The sequence below is a fragment of the Coffea eugenioides genome, chromosome 1 (assembly GCF_003713205.1).
Source record: "Coffea eugenioides isolate CCC68of chromosome 1, Ceug_1.0, whole genome shotgun sequence".
NCBI lineage: Eukaryota > Viridiplantae > Streptophyta > Magnoliopsida > Gentianales > Rubiaceae > Coffea > Coffea eugenioides.
This window is the reverse complement of record NC_040035.1, coordinates 52,189,534-52,203,471: the sequence shown is the minus strand read 5'-3', so window position 1 is coordinate 52,203,471 and position 13,938 is coordinate 52,189,534. Positions and strand designations below refer to the sequence as shown.

The 13,938-nt window shown below is 36.9% G+C and overlaps 1 protein-coding gene across 1 annotated transcript; it reads right to left on the bottom strand.

Annotated features, from left to right (window-relative positions):
• Positions 1–4,735: 4,735 nt before the first annotated feature.
• On the bottom strand, positions 4,736–10,839 carry LOC113762056 (U-box domain-containing protein 13-like). Its single transcript, XM_027305306.1, has 4 exons — positions 10,307–10,839; positions 7,880–7,996; positions 7,088–7,522; positions 4,736–6,275 (listed from the first exon to the last, which is right to left on the bottom strand). The coding sequence occupies exons 1-4, from the start codon at positions 10,574–10,576 to the stop codon at positions 5,121–5,123; spliced, it is 1,977 nt and encodes a 658-aa protein (XP_027161107.1). The 5' UTR covers positions 10,577–10,839; the 3' UTR covers positions 4,736–5,120.
• Between the last annotated feature and the right edge of the window lie 3,099 nt (positions 10,840–13,938).

The following is a 13,938-nucleotide window of genomic DNA, read 5'->3' as shown; positions in this document are numbered from 1 at the left end:
TCGGAACTTCTCTACATATGTTAGTATATCAATATATACTTACATATCTCAAACCCTAACCACATCTGCATCTCTAACTTTCTCAGCATAGATCGACCAGTATCCAGTTCTAGTATCAAACTGCATTTCATTACAAGCCACCAGGATTACTACATTTGTTAGTGAGCAGTTTAGGAGAGTTTGTGTCATGACTGAAAGTCTCAAGAGCCTATACACTGGAGACAATGTAAATTCTTTAAGATTCTTATGTTCCAAAACCTTTGGACAGAGAGAATGATCTTGATTCTTGATGCTAGGGCTGGAGAAAGGCCGTCCTGAATCATCTATAGTACTTGGATTCTTCGGGGGTGCAATGCATTCAAACTAATCCCTCCCTCGAACCTCGGCCGAGAGATTCCGTTACGTGCAATATGAGGTTGGTAGGTTCAGTGTTTGCAGAACCAATCTAGCTAGGAGATAGAAGCTTTTCTTACTGTCAGGCATAATTTTCCAATAATGGTCGATCGTAATAATATGTATGGCTGCAGTACTGAGCAATGAGTACTGATTTGTCGGTTGTGCGGGGTAGAATTGATGAGACAGGAAAGAAACAGTAATAAAACGCCAAACTTCCACTCAAAACCATGCAATTATCACCGAACTTTGGAATAAGAAGATATTTGTGCTCCTTGGAAACAAGAAAGAAGAAGAAACACGTTGAACTTTTGACTCCTAGGTCAAAACAATTATCGTTGTTAGACTTCTTCAATCTTCACTGTCCTGCTCTGTTGTAATAGTACGGACTTTGTCTTTGTTCAGCTTGTAACGAGTTTCCTACTTTGCTGTAGGGATATAAGGGTAGGGCCGCCATAGTGTTTTTATGTTGAAATTTGTGGAGCTATGCAGCTTTTACGTTGGTCCCAATTCCCAATTCAGCATTTAGAATATTGAATCGATAACACGTATAGAACATATCTTCCACACTAATAATTACGTGAATAAATATTGTAATAGGGCTGAGGTTTCGGGGTTGGCAGACTAAAATGGAAAGGGAATCAAGAAGATTTACTTTTACAAGGACCAATGTAACCTCTCGAGAACGAATAAAGCAATGGTATGAAAATGAAACTCTCTCTTGGGTAAATTGGATTGTTGTAAGAAAGCAACTTCCTTCTCTATCTGCGTTTGTTATCGTTGAACGGCTCATAAAAAAGGAAAGCCGAGAAAGAACAAAAAGAATTAGTAAGTTGTTTTTGTTGGACCTTATATTGAAGGTATTTTGTACGAGAGGAGCTCAGAAAACCAAAGATAGCTGATGTGTTTTGGGGTGAGAAACCTGATCACAGAGTACCTCATAGATAGTTCGTGCATGCATGTTGATATATGCCCACATACTGAGGCCACAACCAGCCATGGATAGTCGTGAAATGGTATCTTTTTCTTAATCTGTTTCCTTAGCCAGCTTTTACTTTTTTCTAGATCCCTCTGTCTTTCTTTCTTTATGTGTCTGTTTTATCACTTCTTGAAACCCAAATAGGAACGGTTCTAATGGAGGAGAATATGCTGCTTTATATGAACTTGCACATAACTCCTAAGCCATCTCGTTATATTATGTGACCTTTCTGAGATTAGAAGTTTTAAGTGAAAATTTTGTATATTAATGTCTCCATAACACCTGTCAAAGGGAAAAGTTAAAGGGATGAATAATAATACCATCTATGGAACGACGTGGCTACCTATTGTCTTGAGGCAATTTAAATAAAATTGTGCACAAGCAAATTACTTTGAACTTACCCGATCAGGATCAAGAAATGGCTGAAATCACAAAAGGTGCAACAGACCCTAGCTATAGTTGGATATAGAACCCCAGCGAATGTTATTTAATGATAGCAGTCTCCAGCATTGCCATCGGGCAAGATTTGAGCAGACCGCCCCCATGATTTGTGCAAAGTTAAGATTCATTGGCTATGTCATTCTTCAAATTAAGGTACAATGCAATGGCATGTAGGGGCAATTACAGGCCACCATCCTCAGTTCAAGGAGTTGTACATGTAACTATTTAGCAAATAAGTTATGCTGAATCTAGGAGTTGGGTTGTGTTTACGGTTGCTTAAACATATGGGAGAATAATTCTTGATTACAAATAGTATATCCCACCATTGAGTTTTTGACTTCTAACACGGGAAGTAAGGGTTTGTTAAAGCTAAAAGAACTGACATTGACATGTAATTCTAAGGCTCAAAGTATCAAAAGTCCAGTGATTCGAGCATCGATCGAATCATCAAATTTTGCATGAAATTATTTAGAAAAAAAAAAAACTCCAAAATAATCATGTCAAATTTTGCATCAAGTTATGTAGAAAAAAAAAAAACTTCAAAATAATCATGTAAGTTTGAAAAACCTTTCCCAGTCAATTAGTATATATCATCAATTCCAAGATTTTATGTCAGCTTTAAAGGGCAAACAAATGGAATAGGAAAAGGATTGTTACCTAAGATATATGATTAGTTGAAATCGGCAAAGCCAGAGTTAAGTAACGTATTGATTGGAAAAAAGTATTAAAGAGAACCTCTTACCGAAAATAACTTAAATGGAAACCGATTGAGAAGAAGCTGCTAAAATTCGAAACAAATTACGTGCAGCCGTGCAGCAAAACGTTGTTCGTTATCATCTCCTGTTTCTGGAGTTCAAGTTCAGGGCTTCCAATCCCTGACTACTTTCTACACGGGCCTTGTAAATACTCAAAAAAACTAGTACTAGACCTGCTAATATATAGAAGTAAAGGAAGAAAAAGGACGTTAATTAGGAAAGCAAAAGCGTTTGAAAGACTAGGAGACTAAAGGAGAAAAAGGACATGCACAGCAGGACCTCAATAAGCTTAGCTTACTGATCCTCTCGAAGATTGGTGGTCCAGTTCGACTCGTCTCCAAGGAGGCCATTGCCAAAATTAAAGCCTCTAAAAATGCTGAATTTGGAGCCAAGAGAAAGAATGATGAACCAATTAATTAGTTGGTGTGGAGATTAATTCCTGATTAATTATGTGGATGCACTTGTCAATGAACTGGGGCAAGACACGAAGAATGCTCATAAGAGTTTTGCAGAAGCACACAAAGGCAATACTGTTGCTTCCATCCGATACTTGCTAGGTCTTCAAGATTTTTAGGATTATCATAAACTGAAAAAACAGTTTAAGGCAAGAGATTATTATTGTTTCAATTTTGTGTTTTAATCTTTTCCACACTGGGAGGGTAAAGTTTTTATTTTTTTTTCTGATATTATTGTTGGGCTCTAAATAAATGTCTATCGCATTCGTAGAGAGAGAAGGGCAAATTCATCTTTTTTTTTTTTTTTTTTGTGTGTTAAGGTACTATGCTTTGATTCTTTTTGTAAATTGAATGATTAGATGTTTATCAAATTTGAAAATTTTCGTTCTTGAGTGGTGTTTCAGAAGTTTTATTATTTTGTTAGCTCCTCTAGTTTATCAAATAATCCCTTATATATTACATTTGTAGTTATTAGCTCCCTACTTTCAACATGATGCAAATTAGTCCCTCAAATAAGCAAATTACACTAATTTATTCCTAAACCCCCATTTCACACGACTTTTTATATGACTGCTAAAGGATAAAAATTTCAAGGGCAAAATAGACATCACATACCCAATCCCACACAAAAACACCAAACTTCAATATGTTTGTTTAAGCACTATTATAATTGAATGACTAACGACACCTTTCTTTTAAGAAAATAAAAGAAAAATAATTAGTGTACAAATCCTCTATTATATACAAATAATAATGAAATTCACAAATTGTTCCAAACATATTTAAACTCAATGTCATCTTAGTTAATAACAGCAATAAAGAAGACCGAGCACCAATTAGATTTAAATCAAAAAAGAAACAAATGAGGAAAAGAAAAAAAAATAAAAATAAAAATAGTAATGATAAATTATGAGTATGTTATACATTTTTTTGCCCTTGAAATTGTAATCATGCGATTTGTATATGTGAGGAATGAATTAGCAATATTTTGTAAGTGGGGGACTAAATAACTACAAATATGATACATAAAGGACTATTCATGTTAATTTTCCATTAATTTTTTATGTTAAGTCCGCAGTGTGGATTTATATTCATGTTAATTTCTATTGATAAAGCATGCGGACTTTTCTCGTGAGAGTAGATATGTTAGAAACCCAAGCAAAAAAGGACTAAGAAGTTGAATAATTATTTGAAGCCACGTACCCAATCTCATCTTTGTGGCTGGTATGAAGTACTTTCGTTTTGGGGCGGTCATAGATATATCCAACGAATCTGTCTATCTCAACTGTCATATTTTTTGAAATGTAAAATTAATTAGGAAAAATAAATCATTAATTAAGTATATATACATATATATAAATTAGGTAAATTTTAAGCGTGTTAACGATTATCCAGTGCACATCCAATGGACAAACCCATATCCAATTAGTATTCCAATTAATATTCGAGGACAGGAGTTGGAGCTGGTGGGGCCACAGAGCGTTTGAGGCGAGTAGCTTGTTTAATTAGGAGACGATCAAGTCGCTTATCAAAGTTAGGCAGTTTATTAGCAGAATCTCATGGAAGGAATTGTACGCAATTAGGCACCTGTTGTCATAAGTCTCCCAGATCTTTCTTAAATGAAAAGGATATCCAACGGATCAAGAACCACGATTAAGTTGATGAATGAACACTACTATTCCTGATTCTAAACAAGGTAGAAATCATCCAGCTGTGCCAAAGCTCATAAAAAGGAATAATCTGTATTGCACCTTTCATCTCAAATGATTCTCTTTTGAAGCTCCGCTACAGTTGCCAGCAGAAGCAAATTTTCTATAGAGAAAAGCATCTCCTTCTATAAAAAACCGAGGATGATTACAAATTTTACAGGTTACATTGGTACAGAAGACATTCCTTTGCCATGGTCGTTATCTTCCTCATGCCATGGTCGTTATCTTTCTCATGTCATGGTCATTCTCTAGAAGTATAATCCTCAACTCCACGCAACGCAACGAATAACTTGAGAAATGGAGAGGGTGATCTTCCACCTGTCTCCACTTAATTAATTAAAATGCCCCTGAATACTTTTTTGAAGAACCAAAGCCAAAAAAGAGGTTCTCAACTATCAACAGCATCGCCAAACGCAGGCGGCCGTGGCACCTGGTTCTGAGTTTGCGTTTGAACCTCGGCTTGTGACTGGGCCTGCTTTTGCTGCTCTACATATCTATTCATTCGCTCAAGTAACTGGGTAGCCTTGCGCCTGCCCCTTTCAGTGCCATTTTGTGCCAAATCAAGCAAATAACCCATCACTCCAAGTTCCTGGGCCTCCACCAGATGCTGTTGGTCTCCCGAACAAAGGTGCACCAATACTGCAGCAGCATTTTCTTTGTTCCTTGGGGAACCATTTCCAATAACATCTACTAAAACAGGCACTGCCTCTGCAGCTCCAATGGCTGCCTTCCCTTCAGGATGGCTAGCCAATATTGCCAATATAGCTAGTGCCTCATCTACCATACCACCCTGAGGTTCTGTAAGCAGACGCATCAATGTGGGCACAACTCCAGCCCTCACCGCCTTTCCCTTGTTACCCTGATATATGCACAAGTTGAACAGAGCTGTTGCAGCATCCTTCTTTCCCCTCTGGGTTCCTTCACTTAAAAGCATTACGAGAGGTGGGATAGCTCCAGAAGTACCAATTGTGACCTTATTTTCATCCACAACTGAGAGACTAAACAGGGTAGCTGCTGCATTTTCACGTGCTTCCATGCTTCCTTTCTTCAGCACATGAACTATACCTGGCACTGCCCCTGAATTAATGATTCTCCCCTTGTTATCCTCGCATATGGAGAGGTTAAGAAGTGCAGTAACAGCATGCTCCTGAGTGCGGGAATCCGGTGTTGACAAAAGGCTAACCAGCAATGGAATCGCACCCACTTCAGCAATTGCAACACGATTATCAGCATTGCGCTTGGCAAGAAGCCGGATTTCACCAGCAGCTGATCGCTGGTCTTCTGGGTTGCCAGATGTGAGCTTATGGAGAAGGACATCTATTTTAGTGCGGTCAGCAGGAAAGCATGCAGATGTCGTCTTATTTGGCTGAGAACTGCCAGGTCGTTTTGGTGGTTCAATCCCATTTGCCTCACACCACTGTGCTATAAGGCTACGTAAGACGTAGTTAGGTGTTACAGCAGTGCTAGTAAGGGCTTGTCGAGTCTTGGGACAAGTGCCATGACCCGCTTCTAGCCATTTCTCAATGCAGGAACGCTCATAGGTCTACAGTAGAAACAGATTATAACTTGTTAAACTATAGCAACAGGAAATTCCAGGTCATTAATGAGCAGGAAATAAATACTCTCTAAGAAACTCGTCAGCAGTTAAAAAATTAGTCTCAACCACAAAAAGGGTAGAGAACCAGTAATAAATTAAAAACTTGGGATGATAATTTAACACAAAAGCTATGGAGCATTTTAGATGTTTGGGAGTCTGTTCAAAAATGCTGCCAAGTTAATTGCTTTTAACAGACCAAAAATGGTTGTTTATTAGCCTGGACAGAAATTAGATCAATATCCAAAAAACCCGTTGTCAACAATGTGCACATACTTGTGTTCCCCATTCTCATTTGAAAGCCAGAAATACGTAGAATACATCAGAAATGGAACTGCTTATAATTAATTCTAAATGCGACTATTATGGACAAAAATGGCAAGCCTCAGTACATTTAATTAGACAGTTAAAAATTCAAAATACCTTTGTTGACAATGCACACTTTTGTTCCTGGTTCTCAGTTCAAAGCTACAAACATATAGAATACATCACACATGCAACTGCACATGTTCAATTCTACAAATGCATTTATCACCAAAGCAGATAAGCCCACATAACTGCATTTCACACTTAGTTAAACGTTTGCAGAAAATTTAGTGGGAATGGAAACAAAAAGGCTACACTAGTATGGAATTTTGGACACCTAAAAAGGGAAACAGAAGAGAAGCTATCGTGTGCAAAAACCATATGCACTGACAAATGCTAAAGTAACAGAACACCTTAAATGACAAGCATTAAAAAAGGGAAGTTAGTTGGCACACCTGCCCTGTGGAGACAATGACAGGATCCCTCATCAACTCTAGGGATATAGGACAACGAAAATCATCAGGTATGAAAGGAGATTTATGATTCCCTTCTGAGGATAGTTGTGCACTGCAACTTGAAGGTAGGTCACTATCTGGATTCTCTGTCTGCACAAAATCCTTAATTTTCTTCAATACCATTGACATCTTCTCTATACTCTCCTCAGGATCCCCGCCAGTGGCAGCAACCATTTCATGCAAAGCCAGTGACTCTTGAGTAAGGTCTGATATTCCAGTTAGGTGTAGCTTTTCTACCAATGTCCTTAGGACAGTTGGATCTGCAGAAGAGTCATTACTCCTGCTGTAAAGAGACAATAGATCTTCATACAGCTCAATATCGGGGGAGTCAATCCTTCCTTTTGCTCTTCTGAACTGAGAAAGAACAAGCTCAACCTGCAAACAGAAAAGTTGTTATCTGAATTATTTTCTCGGGAAATCTTCAACTCCTTTTGCAAATTGTGATAACAAAGCTAATTGAGATCATGATGTTGTTCCACTTATGTTGTGAACCATCATGAACTTAACTCATAGGAGGTACTCATAGACCTAGCTGGTAAGATAATGATGGACCAAGTAAGTACATGTAACATATTGGGCTATAGACGGTAGAACGCATCTCAATATTGCTGAACAGGTAAGACAGACATTTTTATCTGAAACTTCTTCAAATTGAGAGAAAGTAAAGGAATGCATTTAAATCCAAAGATATTCCATCTGCACAAAATTGCAGCAGAGGCATATACGCCATACCTGTTCTTTAACTTCATCAGATATGTCAAGGATTTCAAAAGAGATTCCACTTAGAGCTTGTTCCAACTGCGCTGTAACTTCTTGAAACCTTTTCATGATTTCATCCCTCTCTAACACCTGCAAGCAAAGAACAACCCACTTTGCTTACAGTTCTGAACTCTGCCATAAGATACAAATTATGAGCGCTGAATGAACATTACAAAGTTACTATCACAAAACCTTGTGAATGCCCTTCGGAGTGCAGTGTTACCAAACAAGCCGTAGCTGATCTAAATATGGTACTCGAAGTATTTTGCAGTTTTAAGAAAATGATACATTAAGAGTTCCAATTGATCTTGACAATTGGAAAAAAAAACCCACAAATTTTTGCATACAGAGGTAGTTATCACATCTTCCTACAACATGAAATGTATGAAAACGTCATAGAAAATGGAAAAATAAACAGTTAAACCCCAAATCCACTACCTAAAAGCTGTAAAGTCAATTATTTGGCAACATTACAACCCAAGAGTACCAAAAAACGTCAAAGACATCATTCAATGAGTTCAATATTCAACATTAAGCATTTTTCCTTCCCTTGTGCCTCTTATATCCGTAGAGTTCTATACTAAAGCAACCAGGCATATCTACATGTAAAATGAACATTCATTTAGCAAAACCCCGGCAGCATGGTACTGGGGGGGAAAAAATAGTAGGGGCGTGTTGCCAATGGTAAATCAGGACAAATGCATTGTAAATAACTGCTAAAATTAATGCATCACATGTTCCAAGCACGAATTTAGCCACTTGAACAACATACTAGGCCAAAATGTGTTGTCCAATTTAAAGTATTAATTTCAAGACAGAAAAGTTGTATATGAGTTTCTAATTCAGACCCTGTAACATACTTCTTCAAGGAAATGGCCATTGGTATTGATACAAAAACACACCCATAGATTTTTAATATCCAATTTTAGGTAGCCACTAATCCTTTATTGCCTCTATGCAAAATTTGACCCCATAGTTTCTTCTGATACCTGATAAAAGGTTAAGGATGCAACTGGCTTTTGTAATATTTGGCATCGCCATTGATGTTTATCTCTCTCTCTCTCTCTCTCTCTCTCTCTCTGTGGGTGCGTTTATGAGTGTGTGTGTTTATTTCTATGATGACAAAGCAGGGTTACTATAAGTGTGATAATTCAGCTCCAAGCCACAGGCACCCCCTTTCAGTTTTTTTTCCCCCAATATTGTGTTCTCGAATCAACAAGCCTGATATACAGATTTCTTCCCCTCATTTGTTTACATTTAGCAGCACCCTACTGCCAAAAAAGCTGGGCACGCATGGAGCAAGTTCCAAACACCTTCTGTCGTCCATCTTACATATAGTAAAAGTGAGGGAGGCAGGGTTGTATCATGGGATCAATGGACATGTGTATCTGTTCTCAAAAGACACCAAATATCGCAGATAAAACCATCTCATCTTCGACTACAACTCGAACAGATTAAAGGTAAAAAGAAAAATGAAAAGGAAACAAAAAATTTTAGGGATATAAAGGAAGTCAGCAGAGAAAATTCAACATCAGCTGCAGTATTCTGTTTAGACCAGTGATGTCAAGTTAAAGCTGATAAAACTGCACGAAACATATCATTTCCTCCAAACAAAAAAAAAGACGCTGAACTGAATGAATATTGCAGTATATATCCAATCAACAAATCCTTCCAGCACAGTCATATACTAACATTTTGGTAGATAAAAAGTAAAGCCAATCACTTTTAAATGACAACCACATTCATAGTTAGATACTTCCATGCCTCTCTCTACAGGACCTTAAATAGCCCAAAAGAGATATCCTTTGCTCTTTTTTTTTCCGGCAAAATTCAGAATTCCAATTCTTCTAACTTACACCACTTTAACAATATTAAACCATCGCTTGAGAAAAAAAATGAATCATAAAAAACACAATAATAAAATGTCAGATCAAATAGCATTAACTCCTAAGACCCTTGAATTATGGCCTGTATTGTTTCCCCAGTTATTGGAACACGGAAATGACGCATAAATTTTAAAACTGCTAGTAAATCTCTAGGTCTTTACAGAGATTCTATTCCATCTGGTCCGGAAAATCATGGACACGTCCCAAAAAAAGCATCATCTTGTAGTTCCACTTAAAGAAAACCTCCAATTCTTCAATTCCCACAAAAACAAGAAAGCACAGATTCTATATTTGCTTTTGCATGTTTTCCACTTCCATTGGATTTCCTGTCTCCCCGCCGTGAACATAACAAGGTTGATTCACCCCAAAAGAAGAAAAGAAAAGAAAAAGAACTTAAATCCACATCTAGCGATGAGATAATTACTAAAAGAATTCACAACATTTCAAGTAATTAAAGTTAAAAAATAAACGACTAAATCTTGAGGAATTCAGCACAAATAACTCAACTACATACGAGATAGATTTTGCTGCCATCACAGCCGAATTTGAGCAACTCCTTAGCGGAATCAAGAGCATGGTTTAGAGCAGCCAGGGCTTTAAGCGAGTCCTGAGGGAGAACTTCTTTATTATCACGAATCTCTTCGAACATCGGAGTCAACAGCTTCAGCCGCCGAGCTAAATTGCAGTACTGCTTCTTCACCGTTGGCCGGTACTCCGGTATCGCCGATATCTCATTGACCGTTTCAATTAACTTCTGTGCTAAACCGGCTTTATCTTCGTCCATTGCTCCACCAAAATTAAAGATCTCTAAACAAAATGTATTACTACTTGAAAAAAGAAAGTTATTCGATGGAGCTGAAAATTGAAGTAAGGTTTAAGCTCTTGCTATAACAAGAAGCTGTCGGACCGGCGACCGGAGAAGAAGGTTATCCTCTTCGACTTCGACGACGACGAGGACTCCATGATTTGAGAAGAAATGGAAGTAATGGTGTTGTTCATTTGTTGGGAAGAGAGAGCGCTGGTTATGTTGGTGGCGCGGCTAAGGGGAGTGAGCTTAACTATGGTTAGATTTCCAACCCAGGGGGGAGGGATTGAGTCGTTGGCTTAGCTGGAAAGTGAAGAGATTTGAGCACGAATATTGGGGTTTAAATCAGCTTGGCTGGCTTGGGTGTGGTTAGCGGGAGGGCAGGAGGAGGTTAACAAAATTTACCGCAGGTAAATGCAAGGGAGAGACAAAGGGATGGGACAACGGAGGATAGGGTCTTGCACTAACTGAGCATTATCACTGCGCTGTGTCAGAAAATGAAGAGTTGCTACTTATTGCGACTACGAGAACTAATACTGGCACACTAATGACTTAAATCTCTTTCTATTTAGGGGGATATTACTAATTTGTTTAATTACTTGCGTGATTTTGAGTATTACAATATATGTGCGTGTGCGCGTGTGCGTGCATGTGTAGGTACTTATATACATATATACATATATGTTCATCATCGTATATGTATGTATACATGATCGTTGATTACATGTGTATGTATGTGTATATATGCGTGTGTATATACGTCGACATATTGATAAAATAGTTTTTCATTATAGTCAAGAAAAAAGGAACTATTATGCCAAAGTCATATAATGTTGTCCTAAACAAAGTATTTTTCACAACTTTTATATCATCAAAATTAGAAGAACCATGAGGAAATTTTATAGCAATTCTTTCACATTTTAATCCTTACATGTTTTTTCCCCCTTTTTTTTCTCAATTGGTTCAAAACATTACCTTTAGCTAGTAGATTATGTAATTTGTTCAAAACATTCCTTTTTTTCCTCAATTGATTCAAAACATTACCATTGAGATTAACACCGAATTTGTACGATGTGGCACTAATACACATGTTTGTGAGTTGAGCGATCATTCTGAATCAAAAGATAATTGAGTGGTTAAAAGCATGCGAACATGATAACTTGATGGCTATTTGAATTTTTTGCCTTCGAGTTGAGAAGCTCGGTGGACGTATGTCCGCTTGAATTTTGACATGTAAATTGCATGTGTTTGATTATTTTGTAAATTAAAAGTAAAATCTGACGAAGTGGCAGGGGGTTTACTAATTAGTTAGTTGAATGACTGAATTAGGACGAAAAATGGTATGATGGTCAGGGAATAATTTAATGGTTGGCAGGGTATTTTGTCCTATGTAATTTGTGATTTACAATATAAATTTGGCAAATCAATAAAGAGTAAATTTAATTTCTATTAACAAATCATAAAGATGCCCTTGAGACCTTAACTTCCTTTCCCACCATCGGAGTAGGCGATTCCGAATGATTATTGGTGAGGACAAACCCCAACATTAAGTACTAATGCTAGATTAACAGCCATGACTTTGTTCCACCTTTATGCAGCCAAAGCTACAGCAAGATAAAGGCTTTCACTTCCACTTAAGCTTATGCGGTAAAATAAAATAATTTGTCAGGGGAACTATTAGCTTCTTTAAACGTGGAAAAGTGTACTCATAAATTATAATGAATGCTTGAGCTAAGAGCTTTTTCCCAGTAATCAATGATATCGAATCTGAAGCCATGTGCTTCATTATTGTGTGTAAACTACGAGTTTACGTCCCACCCTAATGATTTCCATCACTAGTAAATGAACAGTTACGTGACAGCGATCATTTAGAGTTATTTTCTTTTTTCTACCATTAGTCTATAATTTAGGGTTATTGCAACTGTTGAAAGCACATAAAATATATACGAGGGAACGTACTTTATGTTATTCCAAGATATAAAATATATACGAGGGAACGTACTTTATGTATATATCTTTGTTTGGATTGTATTTTATTTTCCCAATTTTATCTGCTTACATCATCATTACAATTTTCAATATACCTTTTTATCTTCACAATTACCTTTTTATCTCACACACATCATATCACAAAAAGTGCTACAGTAAAAATATTCCAAATAAAACACAATCCAAACAAAGCACCAAAGTAAACATAATGATGTATGTGTAATGAAAAGATAATTACGAATATAAAAAGATAGTTAAAAATATGTTTATCATGTAAACGAAAAAATATTTGAAAAAATATTTGTATCCAAATACACCAAAGTATGTAGATAATTTACAAGGAATATGTTGAGTAAGTTCTACGTGACCATTTTTGGCTTGTTCCAAACATTCAAATATAAAAGCTTAACGTAAGAAACATGCATTGAATGACAATCACGACAATTTTATTTTATGGATACAGCTTTCTCTTACTGGATAAATGTTTTTTCTTTTTTTTCCCCTTCTTAATCTAATTAAGGCCTTCTCTTGAATGCAATTTTCCTCTACAAAATTTCATATTTTTTTGTCAATATATTTTTCAATCACTTTTTTACTGCATATATATAAATATATATACCAAATTATTATAGTACATTTTTTTTTTTTCAAAAATTTCAGAAACTAACAATTCAAACGGGGTCTAAATGGTTAGAGGTGATATAATATTCTCTGATCAGGTAAGGAGACTGGTATTTGCTGGATTTGGAAGGGCATAAAATCAAGCTTTATTCAAACACATGCCGCCTGTGGCAGAAGAGAAAACTGTAAAAAAAAAAGCATTGACTGGACTGCTATAAGAGATGCGGTTGTTGGTTGGGGAAAATTTCGGGCAAGCTGGGACTTCCTCTTACTTGTTTTAATTGATTAGTGTTGTACAGCATGAAGAGCTACTCGTGTGGTAGGAATTTTGCATTCCTTGTACAAGATTTCTGTCCCTTTATCAATAAAATGATCAGTTTTGCTCCCCCCAGCAAAAAAAAAATCGTTGATTGATTCCATAAGTACTGAATCTGAAGTTTAACTACGAAAACACTTTTTTTTTCCCTCGGTTCACACAAGCTTGCTAGCAAGACAAATGCGTAGCAACTCGAACCTCTAGTAAAAAGTGGATGGAAGCTTGAAAAAAGCAGGTGTTACGCAGTTTGGTAGATGGGGAAAGGGTCAAAAGTGGATGGAAATTGTATCTTTTCACCTGCCCCTTCCTATGGGGAAAGAAATTAGAAAGTCTCAATCTGAAAAAGTCGTTTAACTTTCGATACATAAGCCACGGCTATTCGGAGGAGTCTGAAAAATCTCAATCTGTACAGAGG

Bases quoted from the DNA above. Each gene is read 5' to 3' on its own strand.
- LOC113762056 (XM_027305306.1), bottom strand. From the start codon at position 10,576: ATGGACGAAGATAAAGCCGGTTTAGCACAGAAGTTAATTGAAACGGTC. The intron at 7,997-10,306 runs GTATGTAGTTGA...CTTTGCTTGCAG, and splicing joins ATGGCAGCAAAATCTATCTC to GTGTTAGAGAGGGATGAAAT. The intron at 6,276-7,087 runs GTGTGCCAACTA...TTTCTACTGTAG, and splicing joins TCATTGTCTCCACAGGGCAG to ACCTATGAGCGTTCCTGCAT.